The sequence below is a fragment of the Apium graveolens genome, chromosome 11 (assembly GCF_009905375.1).
Source record: "Apium graveolens cultivar Ventura chromosome 11, ASM990537v1, whole genome shotgun sequence".
NCBI classification, from domain to species: domain Eukaryota; kingdom Viridiplantae; phylum Streptophyta; class Magnoliopsida; order Apiales; family Apiaceae; genus Apium; species Apium graveolens.
Genome location: NC_133657.1, coordinates 40,942,262 through 40,955,339, shown reverse-complemented (window position 1 = coordinate 40,955,339; position 13,078 = coordinate 40,942,262). Strand labels below are relative to the sequence as shown.

Sequence of the window (13,078 nt, the reverse complement as noted above, 5' to 3'; positions counted from 1 at the left end):
ACCTTCATGACAATTGAAATAAAATAATTAGCCAAACCTGAGCCACGGCCTTGATCACTCACGGACTTACCTTTACTCACACTTCAAAGTGTGAATAATCCAGGTTGATATTATGGACCGATCTGCAATGAATTGACTCGCCTGAAATGTTATAAAATCGGGAACAACTCCGTTTGTCATATATCATATGCTTTCATGGCTTCCCCCGATCAAAAATTTCTATAGACGACATCTTCGATGATTTACTCAATTTGGACGACACCCACCTCAATTCCGGCTACGACAACGACTTCTCCAACAATTTACTCCCCGAAAAACATGTATCTTCTAAATCTTATAATAATATAAAAATATAGAACAAATCCACATATCCAACAAAAGGTTCAACCATTTTGGATAGAAGAGAAAATTTTCCTAGAAAATATAAAGAAAGGATTTCAATCTAGCATCGAAAAGTTTTTATAGAAAGATGTATATGGAACAAATAGATATTTGTACGAAAACGAAATGAGAGAAATGAAATTGTAAGATATAAAGCCCGACTCATAGCCCAGGGATTCTCTCAAAGGTCTGGATTTTTTACCAGGAAACTTACTCTCTTGTGATGGATGGAGTTGCTTTTCGTTTTCTTATGGGTATGGCTTGTATGAAAAAATTGGAAACACGTCTCATGGATGTTTTGACAGCCTACCTATATGGATCACTTGATAGTGATATCTATATGAAAATTCCTGAAGGATTAAAATTGGATGAGACCAGGACTCGTCATTTATACTCAGTTAAATTACAACGATCAATATATGGACTGAAAAAATCTGGTCGTATGTGGTACAGCAGGCTTAGTGAATACCTATTGAATGATGGGTATGTTAATGATAAAGTATGTCCATATATGTTTATTAAAAGATCTCAAACTGGATTCGTTATTATTGTTGTGTATGTGGATGATTTGAATATTGTACGTAATTCTAGAGATATCACTAATACTGCTAATTATTTGAAAAATGAGTTTGAGATGAAAGATCTTGGAAATACAAAGTTCTGTTTAGGTTTACAGGTGGAACACTTATCTTCGGGAAAATTTGTTCATCAATCAACCTACACACAGAAAAAGTTTTTGATCGATTTTACATGGACAAATCTCATCCTCTGACTACACCAATGGTGGTTCGGTCTTGAAGTTAAAAATGACCCATTTTGTCCCATAAAAGAAGATGAAGATCCACTTGGACCAGAAGTTCCATATCTCAGTGCAATTGACACTTTTATGTACCTCGCAAATAACACACGACCTGATACTGTTTTTGTCGTGAATCTATTAGCAATATTCAGTTCACATCCAACTAAACGACATTGGGATGGAATCAAACATATATTGAGATATCTTCGCGGGACAATTGATCTTGAATTATTCTTTCCAAATAATTCGAAATCATTGTTGGTTGGATATGCAGATGCTGGATACTTGTCAGATACTCATGTTGGACGATCATAAACATGTTACTTATTCACATATTGCGGTACTGCTATATCTTGAAAATCTACAAAACAGACCATGACTGCAATTTCATCAAATCACGCAGAATTACTAGCAATCTATGAAACAAGTAGGGAATGTGTCTGGCTACGATCCATAATCCAACATATTCGACATTCATGTGGATCATCAAATGTCACAGACGGCCCTAATATTTTGTTTGAAGATAATTCAGCTTGCATTAAATATTTAAAGGAAGGATATATTAAGGGAGATTGAACAAAACACATCTTACCAAAATTCTTCTACACTCACGAATTACAATAAAATGGAGATATTGAGGTACAACAAGTTCGATCATATGATAATCTGGAGGATATACTTACAAAGTAACTACGACATCAACATTTGAAAAGTTATGAAATAACATCGGAATGCGAAGATTAAAGAACATATTACATCAAGATGTCAATATATGAGATATTTTATTTAGGGGGAGACTGTACTCTTTTTCCTTCATCAAGGTTTTTATCCCACCGGGTTTTTCTTTGCAAGGTTTTAACGAGACAATCAATCTTTGAGATACTCACATTTGACAATCAAGTGGGAGTTTTATAATAATGATTGTCAAATCTTACTAAGGAAGACTCGCAATCTTACTAAGAAAGACTCGCAATAATTACTAAGGAAAACTCGCGATACTTATCAAGAAAGACTTAATTTAATATTGGAAGCTTGTCACGAAAATCAAGATTTTGTTAACCTGAGACTTAATTGCACTGTGTTGGCTTGAACTTTGTTTGTTTTGCACGAAAATGGTTAAATTTTTAGTTGTGCCAAAATGGTGGCTAATTGATTAATTTATTAGTATTATGGTGGCTCCGTATCACTCCCGTTAAATTCAACGTTAAATGTTAACGGTTGTAGGGGTAATACCGTAATAAGCTCGCTCCCTCTCTAGCCACATCTCACTATCTCTCAATCACTCTGCATCTTAATCTCTCTCTTCACTCGATCTATCATCTCTGATCAATCTCTCTGCCTCTCCCATCCCTCTCTATTCATGGCCATCGCCACCACCGTAGTGGTGGCTCCCCTGCTCCACCCACAAAACACACATCACGCACATACGCAGCACTCACACATACACATCATTCACACACATCCTTTAATCACCATCAATATCCTTCGTCTCTCTTTTCCCTCTCTTTTCAAACCTCAATCTCCCTCGTCTCTCTCTTTCCCTCTCTTTTTGAACCTCTTTCTCCGTTCGTCTCTCCCTGTCATCCCGAACACAACACAAGATCGCACACATACACCGCCGCACTATCACACACAAAATCACATTCCCCGCCGTCGGTTTGGCCTCCAACCAATGAGGTCTCCACTTAAACCTCCATTTCTCCATTAACAAAAAACCAACAGCATATAATGGTTGATATTGAGATTTTGGTTTGTTATGGTGGCTAATTTTTATAACATGAACCCTAACTTTCAATTTTGGGTTATTTATTCATATAATATAAACATCTGTTATATTTAACAGAAAATTTAACGGGAGGGGTGAAGAGCCACCAAACCGCTGACATATTCAACAATTAGCCATCATATTGGCACAAATAAAGATTTAGTCATTTTCGTGCAAAATGAACAAAGTTCAAGCCACCATATTGCAATAATCTCTAAATATATTATCATGTCATGAAACTGATATTTATGCAAAAAAATATGTATTATTTTGAAATGGACGGACATATCTGCTTGGGCAAAATGTCAAAATTTCCATGCGGAAACAAATGTGTTATCGTTGTTACACATTAATCAAACACGCTTGAATATCATTCGTACTGTGTTCATACTTGATTACTTATTTAGTTCACGTACTAATAATACAGATACTACTTTCAACAATGCAAATATGTTTTTTTGGTAGGATGAGAAAGTAGCAATGGCACTCAGCTAGAATTCAAGTATCACCCAATGCGACAGATTATGCATTGGGAAACAATGAAATTATTTACCTAAATAACCTAGGGATCTACACCTTTAAAGCTAGATTCTGGATATCTGAAGGGGAACAAATGCTGGGGTGTCCTCACCCATGACTGGCTGGAATAGATCAACCTCCCCGTACCTCTCCAAAACACGCATTCGGCAGTCCTCTGCAGCCAATGCTCCAGTTGCATACGCGCCATGTACAGAACCTGGGTAGTCCATACTAGTAGCTTCCCCAGCAAAGAATAAGATATCTACAGGGATCCTTAACCTCTCATATAGATCATGGGGTTTTCCTACTATATCATAGCTATAGGATCCAAGTGAGTTCACGTCTGTGCCCCAGTGAGAAACGAGGAACTGAATCTACATAATTGGTTACAAGGAGATTAATTGACAGAATGTTACATAAATGCGCATCACGCTATATGTAGAATATGAAAAAAGCTAGCATTGCACGGATAAAAAGCAACTTACAGGATCAGATGCATCTGGTAGGATTTTCTTGAGTTGGGTAAAAGCAAAATTAGCTGCAGCCTCATCTGACAGTTTCTCGATGTCACGGGCCAGCTGTCCTGCAGGCATATAGACCAGAACAGCATGACCGGTAGCCTTATGAAGATTCAAGAAGTAGCTGCATTCATATGATGTCTCTGCAACCACTCCAAGGAACTCCACATTTGGCCAAAATACCTCTTTGAAATGCAGTATTATCTTGTTTTCAACTCCTACCCCAAGGTCCGCAATAGCTGCTTCCTTCCATTGGGGTAGTCTTGGCTCAAACTTAATGCAATTTGATTTCAGAACACCAAGAGGGACTGCGACAATGGCAGCATCAGCGACGAATGTTCTCCCATTCTCAACAGACACCTTTACACCGTTGTATCGTCTAACTATGTTTGTAACTCTTGAAGAATAAAAGATATAACAGAATGTAAATCACATGTTCAGACATGACAAAATACAATAAGAGCCACTAATGCAGTTAATTATATTTACCTGTGACCTAGGCGTATGTCAAGGCCTTTGGCAAGTGTATTTATAACAGGAAAATAACCACGGACCATAAGCCCATGCCCACCAGGAAGCAGCTCTTCCTGAGTACCGACACAAACAAAGTAAGATAACAAGATGTGTATGTATTTATATTTTTTTTATCATATATTCATTTCTTTTATAATAATAAAAAAAGATGTCTTGCGGTCAGATAACAACTTATTTCTATGAAAATACATCAAGATATTGAAGATAGTTAAATCAAGATAAGGAGCAACAGAAAGAACAGGAATATGTTTGAAAATATAATCAGAGATGGAGTTTTATCTCCTTCGAGTTGAATTATTCTCTATTTATCTAAAAGCACATGCAAAAGCCTCTCACTGGAGAAGTGGAAAAAGAATAAGTGTTTACAGGACATCTCACACTTGGTAAAGAAAACACCTAGTAGCTTAGTGACAACCTATTAGGTTTGTTGGCCCCCAGTCAATGTGACTGTGTTATAGTTAAGAAAAGTTTCACTGCACAAATGGTTGTCTTTTTACAATAAAATGTTGTCGACTATAAAGTCAAGTTACCAGAAAATAAGAACTTACCTGATCCCAACATTTCAGTGAGATGGTATCCGCATCTGCAGCAAACCAACCTTCCATTCTGCATAGGTACCATTGCAACACTTTATGAGGCAGTCCATCAAGCCTGCAACAAGACTCTTTATAATTTCAAATTTTCAATATAAGAAAATCACAAGCAGATTAACAAATTATCACATCGTTTGTAAAACCTCAAGTCAGGCCTTCTCTCAAACACAACTGATATTGCACGAGATACTGACATGTCCTCACTGTTTTCAGATCTTACTTGGTTAGCCTGACCAAAGGAAAACAGTGTAAACACTGAGATTATGAAAATGCATCAAGAATATAATAATGACAACATATAGAATGAAAGACCAGGGAGAAGACATGCCTCGTCCATTATGCTCTTAAAATCTTCGCCAACTTCGGTGACTAGTTCTTGAGGAACTTTATTCCCAGCCATATCATAGAGAGCATAGCTGATCAAAGATAAATGTATAATGAAGTATTGCATTTATAAAAATTGCATTGTTTTACCTATATATGAGTGTGTATACACACTCATACACACATATATAGGTAAAACAATGCAATTTTTATAAATGTATAATGAAGTATTGCATTTATAAAAATTGCATTGTTTTACCTATATATGTGTGTATGAGTGTGTATACACACACAGAGAGACAAATATATATAACAGTTATAACCTTTACATTCATAAAACTCTTGTAGAAAAGTAGAAGATGATCCATAATTTTATACAACACCTTCACAACAAGATATTGATGGAGAGTTTTACTTAAATTGTCACGTATGTGTAACTTAATGTTAATAAACCTGAGTCCATAAACTAAATAAAAACTAATCACTAACTAAATGAAGCTCCTTCTCCGCTGTTAGTCTGTTATTTTTTAGTTTCTAAAATTCTAGGGGATTGAACTCCGGAACAAAAATGTTTAAACGCGACTTATATTGACGTTAACAACAATAAATATCTACTTGAAACTTGATAGGTATTCCCAACCAGCACCACAAAATAGGAAAGGCATCAGTGGGGAATACTGGAAGAAGGGGGAAGCACAAAATTTAGAGCCATATTTACAATCACATCAACAAAGAATGTTAACACAAAATATGACTGAAATCTACTCTACCAAATCCACTCTAAAAAGGAACATTTTCCAGCTGCAACTAGATTCACAGATGTCTCAAAAACATACTAAAACCCATACTAACTCCTAGATTGGCATATAAAGCTAAACTCCGTAATATATTTTAAGATCAAGAACTGATACTAGACCTTCAATCATATAGAATCATAGTCTTATTTGACTTGATGCTTTGAATTTCTGGAAATTGTGTGAATAGATAATTAAGGCAGTCTGCATGACAATTATAATAACAACATTGTATTCATATGACAATCGCTGGTCATTTTTTAATCAACAAAGGCAGTCTGATCAGAATTCCAGTTATTATTAACACCCCCTCCCCCCAAAAAAAGTACTCCACCTATTAAAATCAAAGAAAGAAAAGAACTGTGGTTACCTCTCCAAATCATGGTCATACAAAACAGAGTTGTCCCCGCTTGTACGATATAGAGGCAGTCCTAATCTTCCGATAATAGGTGCCAGGGGATTCTCCTCAGAAACCCCGTGCAACCTTAAAAAGAGTTTATATTACAAATGTAAGAAGCAAGTAATATATGATAGTAAAATTTTGCACTAAAAGACTCTGTAGTCGATATTACCATGAGGCACCCAAATCTACAGGAAACCCAAAGGAATAGTCGGTGCAAACTCGACCACCAATTCTATCTCGTGATTCCAAAAGGGTAACCTGAAAATGAACAAGGTTTTAATACATCAGTCTTTCATACTAATTGATGGGTTTGATACCAATCAAGAAGAAAGTACTTTTCTTGCAGTAACAAATGTGTGAGTAAAAGCTTTAATTAGTCTTCAATATAAATAAAATTTACTACACGCACTAAAAATCATCATTAGATGAGATCATCATAAGAAGCATGAATCTTATCATCCATATAAAGTACAGTATAGGTAGTCTTTGCTAACAGTTCCTACTCTTTCTTAGCACATTATAAGGTAATGCATTATGCAAAATTGTATTACAATAATTTGGTATATAAAGAGTACCTGAAATGAAGCATCATGGAGAGCTCGAGCAGCTGCAATGCCTGCCATTCCACCACCTATGATTATCACAGATGGTGAGACAGCAATCCTGTTTCCATTGTTTGAATAGCAAAGAGCTACAAGTCAGGTATAGCTAGAGTTATATTCCAAGTAAAAAAAAAATGAAAGAGCAGAGTATATGTCGACATTAAAAAAGAGCAGCTAAGTAATATGTAAAATGTCTTGGACAGAGATAAAGTTAATTTTAGTTTAGGTAAAAATAATTGTTAATACAAATAAATAGGTTGACATTATCTCCAATCTCTAAAAGACATAAAACACTGAATTAACTTGTTTAGGGTTAGGATACTTTGTTTTGACAGCTTAGAAGAGGCATCCGTTCAATGCTAGTTAGTTGTCCATGTTTAAAGCAGTTTTTAATTTTATATCATATACAAGTAGAAAACTTTTCTCCACCAAGACTCAAATGCTTGGTATCCATTTGACAATAATACTGGGGGGGAGCTGCTAAATTGCTACGTGCACCCCATGACTTATACCCATTTCTTATACGAATCACTAGTATATTTCCGGTAACATAATGAACATGACAAGGGGAAACAAGTGGCAAGATGAGATATAAGCTTGACCATACTTGAAGTTTTAAAATCATAAAAGTCATATATTTATTTTAATTTGATGCTCATTAGGTTACAGTTACAGACATAACTAAACAAATAAAATCAATCTCTTACAGAAAAACAGTAATCTACACAAAAAGGCTTAGATATTTGCACAAACACTACAAGGGGAAAAGGCGGGGAAAATAATACGATACAATACATAGAGAGAAGAAAGAAGCAAACCTCGATTCAACTGACGATTAGGTTTAGAAGCCATGAAGAATGAAAGATAGAAATAAAAAAGTAGGGTTTAAAATTACTAAACAATAATAAAAGCAACAATAATAAATTATTGTTGAACAACAAGTGAATAGAATTAAAAGTAGAAATCCCCAAACAGCTCATGCGTAGTATTCCAATCCGATCCGATCCAATGTTCACAATCCGATCTCAATCTCTCTCTTGTTTTGCTGCTGCTGCTGCTGCTGCTGCTGCATAGACACACCCCCAAAATCTAATTAAATGTATGTGTTGTATAAGCAGGAAAATGCAGAGAGTGCGAGGACAGTGATTTGTGTTGAGGCGATCACAATTGATATTTTAGTAGTAACAGAGAGAGAGAGAGAGAGATTAGGTAAGATGTGTTCTTTACCTAATTACGCCCTTAATTGGGATGTTTAACACGGGGGATTGTTTGGCTAATCCCGGTTGCCTGCTTTTTAATTTTTATGGTACCCTCTGTTGTGGACCCTGTGACTTGCTTGCGTCTTCCGATTCGCCTCCGGATCCTTGAGGATGCTGCTTTTTGTAGCAACTCATCTAGGTCTTTTCATTTATTTTAATAAAAATTACATAATCTTATTTATCTAATAAATTATTTTAAAATACATTGTTTCATACATTTTCGGTGACTATTCAGGTTAGAAGAATGTTTGAGTACGGCCATACATTTAATAGTCTCACTCAAACAAGAGGCTAATAATATCACTCATAATATAGGAGGGTAAATCCTATCTAGATCATTCATATTTCTCATATAATTCATAATATACTCAAAGTCTACTTTTATTATTACCCGGCCGAGAATAACTTTTAATAATCAAAGTGTATTAATTTTTGTATAGAATTATAGTGACTTCATGTCTAAAAACCAATACATCATTATCAATGTGAGCTTAACTTATAACACTATAAATATGTAGTATCTCACAACAAGTCAATCCGGCACCATGGATCTAATACATGTGTCTGTGTTTTGACTTTAGTATCACCATACATATGATCAATGATATGTGATCATCAGTCAACAAACACACTAGTCTCAATGTATTGTTATCGTCCGTTAACAATAATACTTGACTAGGAACCTTTAGGAATATCAATTTATTATCATAATCTCATTTCTAAGTCACGTATATGGAGATATAGATTTACATATCATATTCCAAGGACATTTATTAACCTTTTATCGCAGAAAATAAAGATATAATTAATTTTTAAAGAATAATCCATAAAATCATAATTAATAATCCAAATGTCTCATAACATAAAGATAATAGTGTTGTCTCTAGGGCACACACACTAACAATCTCTCACTTGCACTAGAGCTAATCACCCATGTATCTAACACCCATGGAACTAGTATGACTATTGTGCTTTTGCCGAGACAAAGCCTTAGTCAGTGGGTCTGCAACATTATCATCAGTATGCACTTTATATATATATATATCTCCTCTTTCGTTAATCTCTCGAAGAAGGTGATATCTCCCAAGTATATGTTTTTCCCGAGAATGGGACCTTGGTTCTTTAGCCTGCACGATGACTCCATTATTATCACAATAAAGAGCAATTGGATCTGTGATCGATGGAACCACACCAAGTCCCGCTATGAATTTTCGTATCCAAACAGCCTCCTTGGCTGCGTCACTAGCAGCAATATACTCAGCTTACATTGTAGAATTAGCCACTGTCTCTTGTTTTGAACTCTTCCAGCTTACACTACCTCGATTTAGGCAAAATACAAAACCTGACTGAGATACAGAATCATCTCTGTCTGTTTGGAAGCTAGTATAACGACTCGTACATTTCTATAATATTTAAATGTGTAATTACTAATAATAAATAAATTATGTGTATGGATTCTGTCAGTTGGATTTTTTTTTTAATATTTTATTAAGTATGTGTGATTATTGGTGTTCGAGGATCGTTTGTGTAATTAGTTGTGACGTTGTGTTATTTGTTTTATGGTTAAATGTGATTTTATTCAAAATTTATTTCCATAAATATTTGGATTGTCTTTAAAATTATTTTTATCGCTTTGCAATTTTATTTATTATTTTTAGGAATTTATAAAATTTAGAAATCAATATTTTATTGATTATTAATCTTTAAATGATTTTCTGATTTCATTTTATTGTAAAATCAGTATTTAATTCTAAAATTTCTCAAAAATTACGAAATTCATATTTTATTAATTTTATAATATTTTGAGAATTTTAAAATTTGTTCGGAAATTTTTGGGGATTAGTTCGACCCGCGTGTTGTTTTATTTGATCGATAAATTTTTATATGAGTTGCATTTTAAAAATAATTTCAAATTATGGAAAAATTATTTTAAATAACTTTTAATTATTTGTGATGTTTTATAAAATATGTTATTAATGTTCGGGTTTTAAATACCCATGAATTGCTCGTTCAAATTAATTGCGGGTCAGATAAAATTTTCGTTGCGAAGTTATATGATAAATAATAATAAAAAAGGGGGGCAAGTGTTTGTTAATCTGGTTTAACCTGTCCTCCTTCTTAGTTCATTGGCTCTCTCGATCTTATTCAATCTCTCTTTCAGTTCTTTCTCCTTTTCATTCTGATTTCTCCTGCGATCAATCGATTAATTCTTTCCCTTCCTCTTTCTTTCGCTATTCGTGTTGTTCTGTTTTCCGGTAAGTCCGGTGTCACTCCTCCTCCGGTGAAATCGCCGCCCCCGCCTTCTTCTTTTCTGTCGATCTTCGTATATACACAAATACATATATATACATATTTATCTGTGTGTGTTTCGTGCTTGTTTTGTGCTCGATTTCTGTATGCTGCCTGGTCGCCGCCCTTGCGGGCTTTTTCCGATAAGCGGTGGCGCGTGGCGTTTCTTTTTAGTGTGTCCGCCTCCTGTTTTTATTCTGGCTGCCACCTATTTTTCTTTCCGGCATGGCGGCCGGCGGTCCTTTGTGTGGATTTTTTGTCTCGGTTCTTTGTTCCTGCGTCGTTTCCGATATGTTGCCTGGTTTCTTCTCTGTTGGTGCGTGTTTACACGCGTGTGTATTGAATATTCTTGTAATTATTTTACTTAATTTCTTCAGGGGATTAATTGATTGATTTCTTGAAAATAAAATATATTTTAATAAGAGAAAATATTAATTTAATCGGTGAAATTTATTTGGAAATCCGACGCGTATCGGGCACCGATAAATTTTACCGCCGTCGACGGTGAACTTCGGTGAGTCAACAGTGGAAGATGATGAATCATTTTTGAGTCCTATAATTTAAAATATAAAATATGAATTAAAACATAAGAACACGATTAACGATTAATAATTGTAAAAAATTGCTATTGGTAAATTTGCGAATTGACGTTGTCAACTGAAGTTGGTGATTGGATTTTAGATCGCGATTGATTGTGTTGTGATTGATTTGACGTCGGAACGTTCGACGGGTTAGCCGGTAATTAAAGGAGGTGCTGCCCGATTTTCGGAAATTAAATGACGGAAATACGAGGCTGTACCCAATGACTATCGGAACGTCGATCGGTTATATATGTAACTACTTTATACGAAACCTGATTATGTGTTGTGATGAAATACTTTATGAAAATCGATAACCCTAATTTCATAAAAGGACAAATATACCTATCTTCTGAAAATGAACACCGAACCGATTTTTGAGAACGTGAACCCTAATTGATACGTGTATTATTATATGAAGTATGTTACGAGTCGGGTTTTGTTAACGTTCGGGTAGATTGTTAGCGAGGATATGTTAAGTATAATCGAAGGTCTAAGTTAGGGTGTTTCGACTTTGTAGGTGCTAGTCGGAAGGCCCAAGAGTTGGCGTTGGAGAGCCTAGTGGACAGTCGATAAGCTCAGGAAGGTTCCAATCGAAGGACCTGAGTGTTGAAGTCGAATCCAGGGTAATCTAGTGGTTAGACGTTAAAGCCTGAACGTCCGTGTCGGCTCAAGATCAATCGATAATATTTGTAAAGCTATGCAGGGCAAGTACCCCTGACCATATCTTTATGGTTCAGCATATATGAATATACTGTTGTTTTATTCTCGTAGTGGAACAAAATGTTTTAAGTTACGTATCCCCTATGTTCAAATTGTTTTATTAACTTGTGTTTTGGGGGAAAAGTAATTTGTGAAAATACCTCTCAATAAAATTTTGAATAAAATAAAAATGTTTTGGAAGTATGCTGTGATAGAATGGTTTTGAAAAAAGATAGGTAAGTGATTTGGAAAACTGGATAGAAATGATCAGATAATTGGATGATTGTGCGCAGGAGGCCCGTAACGGCCTGGAAGATAGCGTAAGAGGCAAAGTGGTTTTGCACCCTATTATAACCAGCAACCCAGTGTGACAGGGACCTAGCTAGTCTCTGAGTTCCGGAACAAGTTTTCATAGGATATCCAAGATAGAGTTATCCTATAGAGATAGCCTGATCAGCTGTCTCACCAGGGATCATCCGATACTTTTATATCCGAGCAAGTGATTTTGAGGTTCCCGGAGAGGAACAAGTTTTATAGGCCCTGTGATGGGACAAGTTTTTATGGTTCCCGTAACGGAACAAATGGTTTTGGGTCCCCGTAACAAGATAAATGGTTTTATGGGTCCTGCGATGGGACGGAAGATTTGAAAATGAAAGTAGCATGCTAAAAATTGAACTCTGGTATTTACACAGCACAATTAATGAAATGTTTTATAGAGCATGCTAGTTATTGATAATCCAGTTTTCATCAATTTCATCGGTTTTCGCATGTTTACTTGTTTCATAACGAGTTATGATTTCTGTTCCTATAAATGTTTAGCATAAATTATTTTTGATTATTATTCATATAGTGGTACTGCTGAGCAATTAATTGCTTACCCTTGCAAAATGTTTTATATCTGTATTGCAAATGCCTAGGGGATTCCCCTGTGATAGTCAGGGCAGAGTTCCAGTTCCTTCCGTGTCATGCTCCTCTGAGGTAGTTGTGTTAGACCAAAGTGGGTCTGTTGAGTTGTTGT

The 13,078-nt window shown here is 35.4% G+C and overlaps 1 protein-coding gene across 2 annotated transcripts; it reads right to left on the bottom strand.

Annotated features, from left to right (window-relative positions):
* Positions 1 to 3,256: 3,256 nt before the first annotated feature.
* Positions 3,257 to 8,446, bottom strand: LOC141696722 (polyamine oxidase 2-like). Of its 2 annotated transcripts, XM_074500844.1 has the most exons (10): positions 8,051 to 8,445; positions 7,206 to 7,321; positions 6,800 to 6,888; positions 6,598 to 6,711; positions 5,438 to 5,525; positions 5,253 to 5,338; positions 5,065 to 5,167; positions 4,472 to 4,569; positions 3,950 to 4,379; positions 3,257 to 3,838 (listed from the first exon to the last, which is right to left on the bottom strand). In XM_074500844.1, the coding sequence occupies exons 1-10, from the start codon at positions 8,082 to 8,084 to the stop codon at positions 3,530 to 3,532; spliced, it is 1,467 nt and encodes a 488-aa protein (XP_074356945.1). In that variant the 5' UTR covers positions 8,085 to 8,445; the 3' UTR covers positions 3,257 to 3,529. The 2 variants fall into 2 exon arrangements, with proteins under 2 accessions (XP_074356945.1, XP_074356946.1); XM_074500845.1 differs by lacking the exon at positions 6,598 to 6,711 and having other exon boundaries at positions 8,051 to 8,446.
* Positions 8,447 to 13,078: the final 4,632 nt, after the last annotated feature.

What these genes read in the sequence shown, in the direction of transcription:
- LOC141696722 (XM_074500844.1), bottom strand. Translation starts at nt 8,084, where the DNA reads ATGGCTTCTAAACCTAATCGTCAGTTGAATCGAG. An exon ending in GTAGATTTGGGTGCCTCATG is followed by an intron (nt 6,712 to 6,799) that starts GTAATATCGACT and finishes ACTCTTTTTAAG; the next exon opens with GTTGCACGGGGTTTCTGAGG. An exon ending in TTAAGAGCATAATGGACGAG is followed by an intron (nt 5,339 to 5,437) that starts GCATGTCTTCTC and finishes TCCTTTGGTCAG; the next exon opens with GCTAACCAAGTAAGATCTGA.